This window comes from Papaver somniferum, unplaced genomic scaffold (assembly GCF_003573695.1).
Source record: "Papaver somniferum cultivar HN1 unplaced genomic scaffold, ASM357369v1 unplaced-scaffold_137, whole genome shotgun sequence".
Classification (NCBI taxonomy): domain Eukaryota; kingdom Viridiplantae; phylum Streptophyta; class Magnoliopsida; order Ranunculales; family Papaveraceae; genus Papaver; species Papaver somniferum.
In genome coordinates, this window is record NW_020622934.1 from 10,010,886 (window position 1) to 10,029,834 (window position 18,949).

At 37.8% G+C, this 18,949-nt stretch overlaps 3 protein-coding genes across 4 annotated transcripts; 1 reads left to right on the forward strand and 2 right to left on the reverse strand.

The window, feature by feature from the left end:
* Nucleotides 1–1,108: 1,108 nt before the first annotated feature.
* LOC113334895 (nicotianamine synthase-like) lies at nt 1,109–2,424 on the forward strand. The gene has a single exon (XM_026581117.1). It carries the CDS (start codon nt 1,239–1,241, stop codon nt 2,205–2,207), a length of 969 nt encoding a protein of 322 aa, XP_026436902.1. The 5' UTR covers nt 1,109–1,238; the 3' UTR covers nt 2,208–2,424.
* Nucleotides 2,425–2,674: 250 nt separating this feature from the next.
* Nucleotides 2,675–5,687, reverse strand: LOC113334894 (homeobox protein knotted-1-like 1). The gene is made up of 6 exons (XM_026581116.1): nt 5,388–5,687; nt 4,657–4,999; nt 4,425–4,562; nt 4,088–4,265; nt 3,147–3,412; nt 2,675–3,075 (listed from the first exon to the last, which is right to left on the reverse strand). Exons 2-6 carry the CDS (start codon nt 4,924–4,926, stop codon nt 2,941–2,943), a joined length of 987 nt encoding a protein of 328 aa, XP_026436901.1. The 5' UTR covers nt 4,927–4,999; nt 5,388–5,687; the 3' UTR covers nt 2,675–2,940.
* An 886-nt stretch (nt 5,688–6,573) lies between these two features.
* LOC113334408 (cytochrome c oxidase subunit 5C-2) lies at nt 6,574–9,662 on the reverse strand. 2 transcript variants are annotated; one of them, XM_026580669.1, is made up of 2 exons: nt 8,044–8,146; nt 6,574–7,052 (listed from the first exon to the last, which is right to left on the reverse strand). In XM_026580669.1, the coding sequence occupies exon 2, from the start codon at nt 7,019–7,021 to the stop codon at nt 6,827–6,829; it is 195 nt and encodes a 64-aa protein (XP_026436454.1). In that variant the 5' UTR covers nt 7,022–7,052; nt 8,044–8,146; the 3' UTR covers nt 6,574–6,826. The 2 variants fall into 2 exon arrangements, 1 of the variants encoding a protein (XP_026436454.1); XR_003352770.1 differs by lacking the exon at nt 8,044–8,146 and adding an exon at nt 9,531–9,662 and having other exon boundaries at nt 6,576–7,052.
* Nucleotides 9,663–18,949: the final 9,287 nt, after the last annotated feature.

The window sequence follows — 18,949 nt, forward strand, 5'->3', positions numbered from 1 at the left end:
CTTCCATATTTTGTTTTATACTTTGAGATTAGGAGCTGACGGATTTTGAACTCAGATTATTAGTATCATCACCCAATAATCTTATCATTGCAGTAAAGTAATACCAATTAGTTACTATTTAATTTGAAGCAAAGACAAATTATTTGTTAGAATACGGGTATCCAACTCAAAACCAATTGGAAATGAGTGGAGTAGTCCTTCCATATTATATTTTAAGTTAATTAAGAGGATTATAACGATGTCGGACTATTATCCTTTCACACGCCCCCTCGCGTGTAAGGCCAGTCACTGGGCCTCACACGTGGACCTACGTACGAGTTACCAGTCCATCGGTAATAGGTGTACACAGGTGAGTGACTAAATCAGGGGGTAACACCTCGGCCAGTATCGGCATTGGCCTACACTCCGGGTGTACAAGTGACAAAATCGGTTAAACACTTCGGCCAGTAATTCGGCCTACACTCGACGTACGCAGATCTGGGTCTGGGGCTTGGATCTGATACCACGTTAGAATACGAACATCCAACTCAAAACCAATTGACAATAAATGGAACAGCCCTTCCATATTATATTTTAAGTTAATTAAGCGGATTATAGCGACACGGGACTATTCTCCTTTCACATTATTCCTGAACTGACATCTCATTCTCTAGAGCACAAATCAAATTAATAGTAGTATTGCGGTATTTGGCAATACATGTTCTTGAGATTTGGCAACGTATATGTTGCATCAATGCCAAACTAAGATTTAGATTTAGATTTAGTTTTAGTCATTACTACAAATAAGTGAGTAGCTATTATTTATGTTGGTTATATTATTGGTCACAAATAAAGTAGGAAAAATGCATAAATCTAACTGACAATATACACAACCACAAGTTCCACTCCTTTAAGCAATTCCCATTCACACACTACCGCATGCATCACCACCTTAGAACTATTCATACTTCAATTATATTCCTTGTGAGAGTTGTGTTCATACTTGAATACGGTATCTATCTCTATAATCTGTATTCTTGTAATTGTAATTGGAGATCTTATCTAGGGTTATATATTTTAATTTACATGCCTTGTTGTGGTACCCACTCAGTATGTTAATAAATAACAACGCTCTATAGCTGTTTTAAGCATAAACAAAAAAGAAACCATCTCCTCATTCTCATTGGAGGTTGTGTTCATAGTGTCGACATTTTTAGATCAAATTTTTACACAAAAACCCTAATCTTACTATTCAAACCATGAGTTGCCAACAGCAAGAAGAGATTCTAGTGAAAACAGTATGTGAGATTTATGACAACATCTCAAAGCTAGATAGTCTGAAACCTTGTAAGGATGTCAACATGCTGTTTACTCAACTAGTACTCACATGCATGCCTCCAAACCCTATTGATACAACCAAGTTATGTCAAAAGCTTCAAGAGATTAGGTCTCACTTAATACAGCTTTGTGGTGTAGCCGAAGGCTTACTAGAAACCCATTTCTCTACTAACTTAGGTTCATATGAAAACCCACTTGATCATATCGAAGAATTCCCATACTTTTCAAATTACATCAAACTTGGTCTGCTAGAGTTCACAATACTTAGTGACCACACCAAGAGTGATGGTCATGTTCCTGAGAGGATTGCTTTTGTGGGTTCAGGTCCACTTCCTCTTACTTCAATTGTTTTGGCATCAAATCACTTGAGGAACACATCATTTCACAACTACGACATCGATGAGTCGGCTAATTCTTTGGCGACTCGATTGGTTTCTGCTGATCCAGACTTATCGAAACGGATGTTCTTTCACGCAACTGATATCTTGGATGTTACTGATGACTTGAGTGAGTATGAAGTTGTTTTCTTGGCAGCTTTAGTTGGCATGAACAAGGATGACAAGGTTAAAGTTATTGATCATTTGGCCATGTACATGGCTCCTAATTCTATTCTGATGCTTAGGAGTGCTCACGGTGCTCGCGGGTTCTTATACCCAATCGTCGATCCTACTGATCTTCAAGGGTTTGAAGTTTTACAAGTTTTTCATCCGACCGATGAGGTAATCAATTCGGTTATCATCGCACGGAAGTCTCCGAGTAGTACACCACCACCTCAGTACTCGTCAGTGGACCGAATGATTGATCACCCAGTGATTCGGACTTGCAAATGCTTCGAGACGCAGCAGGATTTCAATCATCTCACTCATGGGATCAATTGCATGATCGAATGAAGAACTTGGCAATTGATGGTGCTAGACAACACAAGTCACTGATAACATATTTCAATAATTACGTTACTTGTTTGTGTGTACCTTATATAATTAGATCCATAATACAACCTAGTTTGTGATACATACAGATCAAATAAATGTAATCACTAAACAATGGGTGCATCTTTTATATGCTCATAATGTAAACCCTAGTTCATTATAAGGTTTCTTGTTGTCATTTCGAGTCTCTCTTTTTGAATAGGGTATAAATATGTATGTTGTGTAGCTCTCTCATTCTGTTGCAGTTTCTAATACTATGGAATATGGTTGTGGTACCGCAATAAAGGATCTCCATGACCAGCGCCGCAATCTATATCTACTAACGGTATGTAGGCAATAGGAATCAATGTGTGTGTGTTGTTTGATTTGGTTACTTCTCTCATGAGTATCAAGATCTCATCCTTCCATTGATATCATTGTTCAGATCAACATCTAGTCCTTAGTGTCGCATCATTTGTAAGTTCTGACTTTGCAGAAAAAAACAAGCCTTGGAACATATTTTCTCTATATGTCGTTTCAAATTTCATAGGGTTATTTGACTTTAGGTATCAGAAGATTGATTAGAATTTATCTGGAAAATTAAGAAAGTGAACAATATTTTTTGTGGAATTCCCTTTCATATATCTGCAAGTAAGTTGATTTTCCATGCTCGGATAAAAATTGTTTTACGTTGCTATTGTAGCTACCCAGCCATTCATGATGAGAGCAACCGATGAAAGTGTGGGTCTTCAGATGGCTTCCAATGTCGTTTCCTCTGGTTGATAAACCAGTTGGTAATCTGTTTATGGTCTAGTCCAGTCTCTTCAATTAACTTCATTTTCTCCTCTTCCTGTACATGTAAATCCGTCAAAACTATGTTCATCACACAATTCAACGCAAAGTATAAAGCAATGAAATTACCGTGGGATAAGGCCATCTAGAGTGGGTTTTCCACCAGTCTAGCAATGTGGTTCTGGAATCCTTGGGTAGTTTTGCTTTCTTTCTTTTCTTGGTAAACTCTTTCCTGAGATCACAAAGATAACCACCATACTTGTTCAGGAGGATGTCTTTAAGCCCCCTATCTGCCCCGATGTACATAGACGACATAGCATTTAATTCACTGGTACCACTTTTTAATGCTTCCAAAGAATAACAGCTTTCTTCTTCCGAAGACATTGTGGTAGTTGCTATTAAAAACACAAACAAGAAAAACCATAATCATTAAATTTCATTAGCTAGTATAAGACCCTCCCGCGTAGTGCTCTAAATTTTATATTTTCATCGTTAACAATAGTATTTTGTGAGTATAGCATTTGAATCAGGATCTAAGTTGTCAATAAAGAAAAACGCTAGGCAAGATATATAGATGTAAGTATCATCGCACTTATAGATCTATCGAGGAATTAAGCACCCAAGAAGCATCTTTTATCTTGTTTGTACGGCCAAAAACTATAAACTAGCTAGATGGGACTGGCCATGGACCCAAGATAGGAACCTATCTTTTGTAATGGAGCGAATGACCATATGCATTAAAGAGTACTGAAAGATTGAGAGAGATGCCTTTGATGGCGATAGCAACGTCATTCATACTTGACACTGTGGGAGCCGAGGGATACGGGCAGTCATATATATATATAAGACGCAAAAAATGGGGTTCTATGGCTCCCATTTTACTGGTTAATTCATACTGTGTACATAAAGGAAAACTAACCGACACCTCTTCAGTCGTAATCGATACCTTTATAGTCTCGCAGAAAACAAAACTGTTCAACTATGGACCTCAACCTTAACATCACATATAAATAGCAGTAAAAAGAAAGTAGAGTAGATAAAAAATGTGGAGTACTGGTACTATTTCATACCCGGAGGATAATTGAAGGAAGAAGTAGCAGTAGTAGTTGTCAAGGTGGTTGATGTAGTGTCACTATAAAGTAGCAGTGTAGTAAGCTGTCTTTCGATATCGGTCAAGAAAGTCGTTGCTTCCTTGAATGGCTTGGACAATTCATCCTTGTAATTGCGTAAAACCAGGCAGTATAATTCCTGTAATAAGATTTCATTAATCAAACAAACAACAAGAGAATAAAAAAGTCGTAGTAATCTAAATATTACGAGACGGAGGTTTTATTAACAGCAGAAGTCCATGCGACTGCCTAAACAACATAGAAATATTTGCACAAAAATGAATTGGTCGTTTAGTACCATGAATTGGTCGAGTTCAAAATCTGGGTTAGCGGTAGGGTCAGGGTAATTATCACCGCTAGTAATAAAAGTACGTTGTTGCTGCTGCTGGATGGAGACCTTGTCAATAAGCGAACATGTCTCTGGTGGTGTCCCGACCTGTAAAACAAAACGATTGTGTTTTCATTCTCTACTGGAATTAATATTTTACCTGGCTAGATCGGAATGAATATGGTGGTAAATGTATGCATACCTTACGACATTGTAGAAAAGCATGTACCAAGCTTGGATAAAGAGGATGACTAGCAATCTTTGCTTTGATAGCATCATATACCTCATCATTGTGATCATTAGATCCAAAGATCATTGATGTCTCTGTGCTGATCAGCATTCTCATAGATTCTTCCAACAGTAGTTGATGATCGTTATCATTGTTAATGATACTGTTATTCGCACAAAAACCTTCTAATACGGAAGCGAAGGTCGGAGCAGTAGAATTCATTCCATAGAACATATCTTCCATAAAGAACAACCGTGTTTAGCATGTACGGACACTGCGACGGTGAACCGATAGAAAGTAATGAATGCCGAAAAGTCTATAGTGAGAAGGAAGATGATAATTTGTCAGAATGGATGCATAAAATGAACTAGAACATGCACCAAAACATACATAGTAACCTAGTATAACTAACTAGAAACTATAGACATATATATATATATATATATATATATATATAGATACTGACATAGATATGAGAACATTTCCATTTAAGATTAAGCCAAGGAAAATAACCAAAAAAGAAAGTTTTGTTCTTTCTCTCTATAGGCGATGAATGAATGAAGAAAGAAATTAGATGATCGAGAAGAAGTAAAGATTGAAGACTAGAGCAACTCATAGAGAGTACCACTACTACTATAAATCACTAGTGAAAGGAAGTGTATTGAATAGACGAGACTTCTTCAAGTAAAAAGAGGAAAACGTACACCACAAAAGTGAGAAATTACTACTAAATGAGCAAGTACACATATAGTATGCACTCCGCGTTAACTGCTGCCTTCAATTTTGCATTTATATGACTCACAAGTCACAATATAAGTCTCAGTATTGCTAAGGAAACTGAACAATATGGGTCTGTATAGAATGATTATATGCTTTCTAGGCCCTAAGAACATGATCAGCGCATTAAGAGTCCCTTGGAACTGTGCCGAGTGCAGTGAACTCTCGCTAATTCAAAGGAATGTTTAGAATGGCTCTACACAACAGAAATGCGGGATGCAAGGCACATTCATGGCCCCGTTTTTCGTAGGCTTTATCGATCGATTTCTAAACAGAGATCAGTCATCATTCAAAAGAGAGAGAGAGAGAGAGAGTTTAACCTTCTTCTCATCATCAATCATGAATTGATGATCCATCCGTGTTCAACAGTAAGCAAGGACCAGATCCCTCTTTGATACGTTTCGAATTCTGATTGGCTAACAGCACTTAACATCTTACTCTCCGTACCTCCTTAACTCGTACACACTGTTTATACCCCACAGTGCCCACAGTTATAACATTTGACTGTTTTACTATCATCATTTATTTATCACATGATCTTAACTGTTTGTCAAATTCTCAACTTCTAGCCTAGGTCTGACTATTGGAGGTTTTATAGAATGTTTCGAATTCTTTTGGCCCTAAATTTATTTTTCTAAAAATATAAAACCATGATCTCCTGGAATTTGTAACTCCATCGTCATACTGACAGACCAAATGGTAAAAACCAATGTTGTTTTGAATGGAAAACCAACATCTAGTTCATCTTAATCAAAATGAAGCAGTGGCCTAGCCTGATAGTTCTCCAGAGTTAAAAGAAGGCTCCTACCTACATAGATATACAAATCTACAATAGAAATATGCAGGACAAGAACACTACCACATTTACAAAATCCCAAAGGTGAGATACCCCACTCAATATACATACGGCCTTTTCTGTTCATTGAACTGAATCATTACTAGGTCTCTGTCTCACCTCCCTGTCTGCTGGAACAAAAGTTACAAATGCATTTATAACAAGGAAAGGCTGGTGGTACCATAATAACATCAGTGGATACTTACTGAGTAGACTCCCTTTACTACAGTCATTGAAAGTCCAAACATCATTTGGATTTGTTTCCTATGAATGATTGCTTATCATTAATCACATCTCTTAATTTCAACAAAAAACAACACATAATGTTCACAAATCAGAAGTTATGATGATGATTCTTAAAAGAGTACCAATATGAAATTATTACATCTACCTAGATCATGACAAAACCTAGCCATGTTCCAAATTTTCCAATCATATTCTGCAACTTCAACAATTTTGAAAGACAAAAGAGAGTAGCATTAAATATATGGGCATGGAGTAGATATGCAAAATTCAAAAGAGTTAACAAGACTACTCCTCTTCTGCAACTACACCAATTTCACCCTTTTCTAGAAGGTCGTAAAACTGCCTAACTTTCCTCTGCTCATTCCAATGATGCATCTTCCACATGCCTCCAGCAACCAAACCCAATGCAATTCCAATGCAGATCTCCTTAACGACACTAGGCCCTTTCAAGGTGGCATGAGCTATCTTATGACCAGCCATATATACTTCAGAAGTTGAAAACTAAGTAAACCTGGCACAATCAGCAAAGTTAACAGTTAACTTAATGAGCTGAGTTAATAACATGAACATAAGCGACAAAACAGTTTGCCAATGCAAGTGTAAAACTTCAAAACTCGAATGATATTTGAACTACAAAAATATAACCATAATGCAAACCCCAGCCATCCAAACAATGCTTGCCTAGGGCTAGGATCTTAGCCTCCTGATTGCATTTCATTGTTCTTTGGAGTTCAAATAGCACAGTTGAAACTCAATAAGGTGTTCAAACTTCAAAGTCAAACTTGAATGCTGTTAAAATTTGGCAATTCGGAAATAACTTGTATTAATAACGTCAGATAGACCATTTTACAATAACACCCACCATATGACATGGAAGGGGAACCACATCACATGGTAGGATATTGTTGTCAGAAACAACAATGGCAAACCACTAGCCCGTCGTATTCTGTCATTCACATCTGAACAACACTCTTTAGCAAATCTAGGATTTTAATAACAATCAGGAAGCATGATTTTACCACCATGGTTCAGTACTCATCTTAATAATAAATGCACTGAAACCACCGACCTAAACCAGAACATAACAAAAAATTAATATCGTGCAACTATGCAATGTACCCAAGAAGGTGCTGTAGAGTTTTCAAGATGCAATATGATTCTTAAGTTTTTACAAATACTAAATAACCAAATTGCGTTCAGGGATTCACATGCATATATATGAACTAGCCATTATCATGAAGATAAAACTTCCCTTCCAAAATTCAGATGTAGAAGCACACAAGTAATACGTAATAAAGAAATAAGGTTCTCCCGAGTAACTACCAAAACCATCAGTCATCAGTCAACCAGACCCTAATAACCTAATTAACAGCCCAATTCCACAAAGCATAACTTTACCGCCGCTATATTGATGAAGTAAAAGAGAACACCTAACCGAAAATTTCCATAAGAAACCACACACCTAACTATAAGAAGTAACAAAAAAAAATCAAAGCCTTAACCTGAAATCTAGTTTAAACGACAGCAACTGATTGTCGTTTTGATGGCTCCATATTTTTGTTATTCAAATCTCCAATGAAGTCTTCCATATTATAAACGACTGTTATATAAAGAGAACAACTAGGGCATCGCGCAATTTCTTCTCCAATACTCAACTCTTCTTTGGTAATTTGAAATAGATCCCCACATGGGCATGGATAAGTGAAAGATTTTAGTTCTTCGTTCCATTCCATATCTTCGATTTCAACATCATCGTAAGACATCTAGAAATGATATGTGGCAGTCATGTCAGCACCCACGTCATCTATAACAGTTACAAATTCAATCGCGAAGACACCTATGTATCTCGCTGAATATAAATGTCAAATGACACTTTTGGATGGGTTAGCTCAAAAACACAGAATCCTTGGCCAAATGTGTAAATGCACAAGATACAGGATGTCAAGTGCACTACACGAGAAGAGAATGTATATTGAAGTTGATAATGGCAATCCCCAAATTTACAAATAATGAGGTTTCTTACAGTCTCTTAAAACAATAAACCTAACTTCCAGGCATATCCATTCATGCTTCTAGGATGTTCTTGTCTTTTACCAATATGCCCAAAGAATCCACAAATATCAACATAAAAACCTAAAACTAAACCTTAAACCGAATTTCTCATTTGGTCTTATTTCTTGTTCAGACTCAGTGCTGGGTAAAAGATCAAATATACAGAATGTTTGGTGGTGCACAGAGTGCTAAGGTAGTGGACATTAAAGTGGATAAAAAATAACCCCAAAGTTACAGATAATGAGGTTTCCTTACTATCTTCTGTAACAATATAAATCTATCTTTGAAGCCGAAGAAATCTCACTAGAACCATTTTTACACCAGGAAAAACACACATAATCACATTTGAAGGTCAACAGTACACAAATAAATCATTAGGTCTAGTGTCTTTGCCAAAACCCTTGCTTAGAACAAGATTAAGTTTAAAGGATGCTTGATACACTACTGCACTACACCATAAGGTAATGAACATTCTGTCATTCTTACTGTCTAACAGAATACAAACCCTAATTTTCAAGTGGACGAAATCCCACCAAAACCAAGTAGCATACTCTAACCACAGTTGTGGTAATAGCTCAAAATCAACATAACAATAAACCACCAAATTCTGATACAGTCCATAATCAAGAAGATTTGCATACTCTAATACACGACATGCCAGTTACTCACAGAGAAGTGAAAAAAAGATCCATCCATACCGTTATTATATAGTCACTTAAACCCTAACTATTCTACATCACTTTCAGTTTCACATGTCACAACAACATTAAAACAAGATAAACTCAGATTCGACAACCCTAATTATTCTCATGTTATTACATAGATTTTCACAAAATGAAACCAAAATGATTCAAAAAAAAAAACCTAGGGCGCAAAGCTGTAATCTTATATACAAGCAAAAGATAGAGGAATCAAATAATGATTATAACAAACAAACCTCGAGTTGAAGAAATCTGTCTTCTCCTTCTCCTTCTCCTTGTTTGCCCTAATTTGAAGAACAGGTGGAAAAAAATTGTGTAGCACAATTTTGTGATGATCCTTTATCGGGGTCGTTCTGCATTTGGTAGTTTCGGATGGACATTATAACCGTATAAATCTAGCTTTATTACGTTGGTGCCATTATAAAACACTTACACGAACAACGAACCACATCACACCCACTTACTCCCCCGTTTCTAAAAAATACACACAAACCTGCCTATTTTTTAGAAACGGAGGGAGTAGCTTTTTTTTTGTGTTTTTGAAAGAGGTAACCGATTCATTCACTTAAACATTTGTTACAATTCTTGGATATTTGGTCCCAATTTTGTCCGCATACAATATGTTAGAAAGGAAAAGTGGGCAGCTGGTTTGCCAAATTTTTGTGTCTACTGATGCTGGATGTCTTGTTTGATGTTTAATTGCTTGGTTTGCCAGTTCATCTGCCGCCTGATTTTCTTCAAGGTAAGCATGTTGTATCTTTGTGTGTGGGATTTGTTGTATGAGTATGTTGATTTCTCTTAGCATGGATTGGAGATACCAAGGCTGAGTGTGTTGTTGTTGTTGTAGTTGTTGGATTACAAGTTGTGAATCCAATTTAAAACAAACCTTGTTCCATTGTTGTTGAATTGCTACTCGAAGTGCCAAAAGGATTTCCCATGTTTCTGCCATTGTTGAGGTCGTGTTTCCCAGTGGTGCCGCAATTGCAAGTAGTAGTGTTCCATGGCAATCTTGTCCTAGAATTCCTGCTCCCGCCGGTCCTGGATTTCCTTTTGATGCTTCGTCAGTGTTTATTTTGATCCAGTTGTCAGGTGGTGCCTCCCATCCGACCATTATAGTTGTTGATGTTGTAATTTGATGTGTCTGGTTCAATGGTGGTGGTAAGTCCGGTAAAATTGGAAATAAGTGTTGTTGTGCCCAAATGTATTCTTCAAACATAACATTTATTGTTTGAGTGATGAGAATCGGAGAATGTTGTTGGTTCCTGTAGACTGTTGCATTCCTTGCTAACCATAAGTGCCACATGGTAAAGGCGAAGATAGCCTTTACCTGTTTTGGGATCTGGTGGTGTATAGCTTCCCATATGGTTGTTGGTTGTTGATATCTGGTGCCTGTTTGGTTTGTTGGGTTGTATTGGTTTACTGATAAAATAATTTTTTGCCATACAGATTGAGCCCGTATACAATCGAACAGAATATGTTGAGCTGTTTCTGCAGTTGTGTGACAAGTCGGTCAGAGGTTAGTTGTTGTGATGTGTCTCTTCGCCAAGATAATGAACGTTGGTAGTCCTTCTAAGCTGATTTTCCATAGGAAAAGCCTGACATTCCAAATTCCAAATGGATTTGAAATGTTGTTCGCTTAATCGGATGATTGTTTGTGTGGTATGAGGTGGTTGGATTGTGGTGTATAGGTTTGAGGTGGTATGGTTGTTGTGTGTTTTAATGTTGATGTGGGGTTGAGGTGAATGATTTTGGTTGGTCACAGGTTCGGTTTTTGGGGATATGAGAATTTGGTAGACGGATTTTGCCGAATAAACTCCAGTGCTTGTGAACGGACAAATAATTGTATCATTTTGAGCTGATTGTGGTAGGTGGATGTTGGTGATGCAGTGGGATATTGATGGTGGAAACATGGTGTGGATGAGGTTGTGGTTCCAAGTATTTGAATGGGTGTTGATTAGGTTGGATACTTGTATATTTGGCCACGGTGGATGAATAGGTGTGGAGGTTTGATGAGGAATCCAGTTTCCTAGTAAAGAAGTGTTTTGGCCATTCCCAATTCTGGATAGACAGTGTACCTGCAAGAAAACAGCTAAGTTAGTTAAAGATTTCCACATTGTGCTCGTCTTTGGCTTTGGTTTCTCAATTGGGTGTTCTAGAAGAGGTGCATTGTCGAGGTATTTGTCCCTTTCCATTGTATCCCAAATCGATTTATCATCTCCTTGCACCTGCCAGACTTTCTTCATAAGCAGTGCTTGGTTGTGTTCTCTGCTCCGTCTAATGCATGTGTCGCCTTTGGACCTTGTCTCCGTTACCTTTTGCCAGCCAATGGGATGCATCTTCCTCGTGTTGTAATCATGACACTAGAAAAAGTTTCTTGCTAACCTGTCCATCCTTTTGTGTATGTGGGATGGTAGTAGTTGGGTCTGCATGACATGGTTTTTTGTTGGTAGCAGTGATGTTTTGATGAGCAGTTCTCTACCGGACTGGTTTACACATTTCGATATCTATCATTTTGTTTTTCTTTCCATTCTGTTGAGCAGTTCCGTGAACATGTGTACATTGTTTCTGCCTCTCTTGAAGTGGACGCCTAGATACATAGGTGGGTGTTCGGCTATAGGAATCTCGAAAAACTTTGTAGCCCGCTGACTTCATCCAGATGTATCTTAGGGTGGTGGATAATTAAGGTTTATCCTTATTGATGTGTTGGCCTACCGAAGTTGAGTACACTGTCAGAACATTTAGTAGAGTGTGGAAAGTCTTTGGTTCTGCCATGCAAGTCATTAGCAAGTCATCTGCATAGATCAGATGAACAAGTGGAGAGATGTTGGGTGTCAGTTTAATTCCTTTGAGGTTGCCTTGTAGTTGCTGGTGACCCAGATTTGATGAGAGAATTTCTGCAAATATGATAAATAGATAAGGTGACAAGGGGTCTCCTTGTCGCAGCCCTTTATTTGGTGTTATGTGCCCAAAAGACAATCAGTTGACGTTAATCGAATATGAAACTGTTGTTACACAGGTCATTATCAGATCAATGAAGGCCACTGGAAAACCCAGTGAAACTAGGGCCTTTTTGAGGAAGCCCCAGTCGAGGTAGTCATAAGTGTTAGAGAATTGCTCGGTCAACCTCACATGCGTTGCTATCTCAAGCATGTTTGTCAATGTTAGTGATCAAAAATATAAGTCTTGATTTTTAGTCTATTATAGCTAAGTCTCGGACTAGGATAGAAAGTGCAGTTGAGCTCAAGGACTTCATGGCGATTCATCATACAAGAAGAAGAACTAATCAAGGAACCGGTGGAACTTCTCGACAAAAAGGTATGTGAAGACTTGAACTTATCTGTCACTCAAAAGTATATCTACTCTATCTCCTACTCTTTGAGACAAGAAGTCGTATGCTATATATATACTTGGATTATACACATTTGGTATTTCGAGCCGAGTATACCTCGCTTATCTATATCTCCAAATATGTGTTGGTAAGATTTTTCACTTCAATCAAGTTTATCTTTACCTAGTGACGAAAGTCATGATATGTTTCAATCACTTTGAAAATTGCTTTGACGAGAAATGGTTTGTAAATAACAACTATATAACATCCTCTAAGAATGTTTCAATGATTGAAATGAGAGTTTAGATTACATAATCAAAGGTGGACATAAACATTTTTGTGGACACACATTTATGTATAAGTCTTATTCCTTGAATCAAAGTTTGCGAACTTTGTTGATCAAGAGAAACCGGAAGAATGGCTTTGCCAAGTCCACGAACTCAGTCTGAGAACTGTCGAACTTCTCATCCCGAGAAATTCTGCTGGAGTTGACAAACTAGACTAGTCCGCGAACCCAGTCCGCGAACCGGCGGAAGGTCTTTGCCGAGATTTTCTGCTGGAGTTTGTAAACTCTACCGGTTGCTTAAGTCCGCGAACCTAGTCTGCGAACTTGAGAAAGGTTATATATCTGAAGATGATTTCTGAACTTAAACTTAAAAATACTAAGGGATGCAGTATGCAAACCGTGGCTATAAAAGTTCATGAACCGATTCAAGTGAATCAAATCATCTTTGCTTCAATTGTGTCTTGTGTAGTACATGAGATTTCTTTGCAATTGAACAACTCTCTAACTAGTTCATTTGAAGTCGTTTTAACTAGTTATGGTGAAGAAGAACATGGTTGATATGAAATGCTCATATGGCTAACCTTTTGGTTAACTACTATTGAACCAACAAGTGCATTGGGTACGGTTAACAAACCTATAAGTTTGCATTTTCAAGTGTGTGTAACAAGATAAGTTTTCGATCTACAGGTTGAGAAATATTAGCTTGAATCTAAATCAGGTTTTCATCTGATGGTGGATATTGTTTGCTTTGTGACCAAGGAAAAACCCTGATTTGAAAGACTGTATAAAGGAGACATCTAGTATTGTGCAAAACTAATCCCCACATCTTACGTGTGATACTAGTTTGCATACTAGAGTCGATTCTCCTTTAACCTCTGGTTTTCTTTTCTCAAACTAGGTTAACGACTTAAAGACTTTATTGGGATTGTGTAGTCAGACCGTTACTACTTTTATCGTAGTTGTGTGATCTGATCTTGCATCTTCTATCGTACGAGTACAATCAGATTGATTGGGTTGAGATTGATATCTCCGATAGTCAAGATATAAAAAGTAATCACAAACGTCTTCGTCTCATCATTTGTGATTCCGCAACATCTTTTTTCGCTACCATACGATTAAGATTGTTGTGAGGTGATTGATTAATCTAGGCTGTGTAATCCAACCTTTGGTTGTTTATTGTCATTTATTTATCCCTGGATATTGGTATTTGGTACCATCCAAGTTATTCCTTCTATTTGATAAAGACTCGATGATTGTTATCAGCTTGAGTAAAGATCAAATCAAAAGAGAGACATTAACTCCTCGATATACTTTAATCTAGATTGAGTCTGACTGTCTAGTCGATTCTCTAGCAAATTATATTGGAGTTAGTCCATACATATTGCTAAGCGAAATATTGGGTGGTGGTGTTAGACCCCTGATTTTTCAATAAGCCTTTTTGATATATAGTTTCATGGCTATTTTTGGGTGTTTTCTCACCGAAGAGGACCGAATGTAGTGGAAAATTTCTATTGCCATTACTATGTTATCATGTATAGCTATTTTCGGAACGAAAGCACTCTGGTATGGACTAATTATGAATGGAAGGATAGGTCGAATTATGTCGACCAAAATTTTTGCAATGATTTTATAAACCACGTTGCAAAGACCAATGGGCCGGTAGTGGGATGATTGAGTTGGTTTGGGGATTTTGGGAATGAGGGTGATGTTGGTGTGGTTCATTGGTGTTTGTAAGAGGTTATGCCTAAAGAAGTGTTTGACCATCTCTATAATTTGAGTACCAGTTGAATCCCAACTAAATTTGAAAAACTTACTAGTAAACCCATCCGGACATGGTGCTTTGTCTGGGCCTATGGAGTGTAAGGCCTTTTTGATTTCCGCTTCTGTAACCTCCTTCATTAAGCTTTGTTTGTAGTTCTCCGCAAGACGAGGATGAATACACTCGAAGAGTTGCATATCAATAGTGGTAGATTGTGCTTGGTATTACTGAGTAAAATGTTGGACCAGCGTGTCTGCAATTTCCTTTTGTAAGTCCAACCAAACCCCGGAAGCTGTCTGCATCTGCCGTATATGGTTGATGCGTCAATGGATTGTTGCATGTGTATGAAAAAATGTGGTGTTTAGGTCACCTTCCTTTATCCAGGTTACTCTTGAGCGCTGCTTCCAAAAAAATTCTTGACAATGTGATAGCATAAGGTGAGTGTTTCAGGCTTGCAGTTCCTTCTCCAGCCAAAACTGGAGGTTTGGGCTTGTCATTGTGGCATAGTTTTGTTGGGCTTGTTGTATCTCCTTTTCTGCTTCTCTGATGAGGCCCGGTAGGTGGCCAAAGGTATTTTTGCTCCAAATCTGCAGCGTATCTGCCGTCGTATCCATTTTATTGAGAAGGTTGAGTGGAGGTTGATGTGATTTGTAAATATTGGTAAAAGTGGTTCGATTCTCAGACTTGTGAAGGATATTAATTATACTTAAATTCTAATATTAAAATAGAAAACTCACTAAAAATTATAGCAAACTCAATCAAAGTTGATATCAATATTAAAAGAACACTGAGGCTATGATTCCACTATTTTCCAAATTCAAAGTGATTTAATCCAATATTTATATTCATGCAATTTTCTTGTTCAATTTGATTCTTACTATTGCAACAAGTAGATTTTCTAAAGCAATAATTGTAAATATCAAGCATGAAGCATCAAGAGTCTATAAATTAAGCATACTCCATCAAAATAGATCACAATCACTCAAATAAAAATCATATTCAATAATAATCCAAGGCAAATAATCATAATAATAATTGCAATAAATTAAATTAAATAGATTGTACCGCTTTTTATTGGAAAAATAGCTTCCTCTATCGCCTCAGCAATGGAGTTTAGCCCCTCATATCAAAAACAGGTTCAAAATAATAAATCATGGCTCAAAAGGTGGTTTTATTGAAGAGAATATATAAAACAGCAGATCTGCAACGGTATATAGATGTTACAGAAGTCACCGTTACAGTTGGTGTTGCAATACTGAAGATATACGTTGCTAATCAACTGTTTCAGGATCAGAAATTTAAGACCCTAGAATACGACTGTCCTGCACAGCTTAATGTTCTTCGGCTGTTTAACATCGACACTGTTCTGCGACTGTTTCCCGTGGTCAATGTTCTTCGCGTTCTTCCTCTTCAGAAGCAGCAACATCAGAAACAGAGTTTGGTAAAGCTCTGATTTCTTCTTCTCTGGCTCTCCTTAGGTCCCCAAACTCTCGACACCCCTTCTATATGACCCAAGCCATCTATTTATATCAAAAATACCGATTAAATCTCTTCCAAATATTCCAAAATATCTTTCCTTCTCTTCACGGCAAAGTTGCGGCAATTTCTTGTTTTAGAATTTCTACGCGTTTCTGAGCTTTGCTTTTTATTCTAAACTCTTCCTTAGATAGATACAAATCTTTGGGAAGGTTTACAACACTTTAATCTTTCTAAAATTCCCTAAAACAGGTCACACACGTGACTTTCCATATATTTCTGTTGTGATAAAAATCCGTCGATTGAGCCCAGTCTAATCGATTTAAACACCCATATCAGATTCCTAGACCCATAAGGAGTCTATCCTATGAAAATCAGAGGTTTAATCGACCTCAAACTCCTCCAAATCACGATTGCCAAAACTGCCAAATATTTCCCGCCAATTTTCTGGATTTGAAACTGTCAAGAAGAAAGGGCGCTCCCTATCCAGAGTAGGGGTGCCTTTAGCAGCTGCCTTAAGGGGTGTCCTGGGGTTTCCCCTTATCCAAACCGCGGGTCTGAATAGCAAGTGTCCTCCTGGTGCTTTCCGTCAACTTTTCGAGCCAATTTTTTCCAAAAATGTTTATTAGCCAAAAAATACCTACAAATAAATAAAACACCATAATAAGTACAAAAATGAGCCCTAACAATATATAGAATCGAGACAAATCGGACACAAAAATGTGTCTATCAAATACCTCCAAACCTATTATTTGCTAGTCCTCGAGCAAAAATAAAATAGAAATAAAATCCTAACTTTCTGTCGCAGGCATCGTCGATTGCATTTAGCGTATGCAATAAGCCTTTAGACCCCTAGGTGTCCCTAGTGGCGGAGTGTTGTCTCCGGAGGGCTTACCAGAGGTATACCCACAAAACCTTTATACTCCAGACCCTAGCTATCTACACAAAATCTTGGAAGGCACTAAAGAATCTCCTTGGTTGGCATACTTATTGACTACAGGAGGAAGTACCCTGATGCGAAATTCCAATTGTTGTACACGAGTTTGCACTCAAGCATGGTAAAATTCATATATAAGTGACAGAGCTATACTCGGATAGTTGCACTATGGACATCAATATCCGGAGTCAAAACTAATCACATGGATAGATCAAGAAGATGGATATAGAAAAACATAGATGGTTTTTATGTTTACTAGGTGAACGGTGTTTCTCATATCTGTCTGAAGGCCTCCGCCAAAATGAACCTATCCTAATGGACTGAGATACCGGTCTGACTAATATCAACATACTGACATATACAAGGGTACCAGTGGTCGATAATCCTAACTCTAGGTCAACACAACTGGCATATACAAGGGTTCCAGTGGTCGACTTTATTGAATTTATTCCAGTTGGTCTGATGGTATGGTCTCTTTTTCTTTTTTTTTTTTTTTTTTTTTTTTTGTATCTCAATCACTCTAATTCACCCTAGCATTGGTAACAACTTGAATCGTGAGCCCCACCTAATCACTTAGAGAAACATAGTTTAAAAACAAAACAAAATAAAAACAGAAGTGAAAAGGACTCAACGAGATATGGTGAAACTATCATGTTATTTCTAACACCTGAGCTCTGTGCTTTTATGAATAGACTCTTTAGATGTTCCATCTAGTCAGATTGGTTCCTCAACTCCTACAACCAAAATGCTTCCATCCACTTAGATTGGTTAGTGCCATCCTTAATAGGGATAAATTTCTAGGCTCTGGAGTTTATTTATTGCAACGAAAAGGTAACAAAAAGTTCTACCCCACCCCCAAACTTAAATCTAACATTGTCCTCAATGTTTCTAATCAAAGAACAGTAAAAAATATAAGTAACATGAGGAAATAGTAAAGAGAGAAGTCGGAAAGATAGTACCTGGGTGAAGTGTAACCAAAAACCTACAAAATATTATACAACATACAAAATCGCCTCGATGGTCAATCAAGGTAAACAGGGTCCTCCAGAGGGACCTCCTCAACATCACCTGTAGGAAAAGGCTCTAAAAAGGGCTTCAATCGCTGACCGTTAACCTTCGAAGAACTACTACCATCTGGTGTCTCAATCTCAACAGCGCCATGAGGAAAAACAGTACGGACCAAAAAGGACCGGTCCACCGAGAGCGCAACTTCCCGGGGAATATGCAAACGAGTGTCATACAGAAGAACTTTTTGACCTGGAGAAAATGACTTTCGTAAAATATTCCTATCATGCACAAGTTTCATTTTGTTCTTATACTCCTTAGCACTATCGTATGCATCTCTACGAATCTCGTCCAACTCATTGAGCTGGAGCTTTCTTTGAGCTCCTGCCTTGTCAAGTGAAAAGTTTAATAGCCCAATAGGCTCGATGCTCTAACTCAACAGGCAGGTGACATGCCTTCCAAACACTAAACGATAAGGTGACATTCCAATGGGTGTCTTAAACGCAGTACGGTAAGCCCATAAGGCATCAGTAAGCCTCGACGACCAGTCTTTCCTATTTGGATTAACTGTTTTCTCTAGAATACGTTTAATTTCCCTATTGGAAACCTCTACCTGACCACTAGTCTGAGGGTGATATGGGGTTGCTACTTTATGGGTAATACCGTATTGTTTCATTAAAAGAGCAAACGGTCTATTACAAAAGTGTGAACCTCCATCACTAATTATAGCTCGCGGCGTACCAAAACGTGTAAGTATATTCTCTTTCAAAAACTGGACTACGACCCTGTGGTCATTCGTTTTACACGGAACCGCCTCAACCCACTTAGACACATAGTCTACAGCGACAAGTATGTAAAGATAAC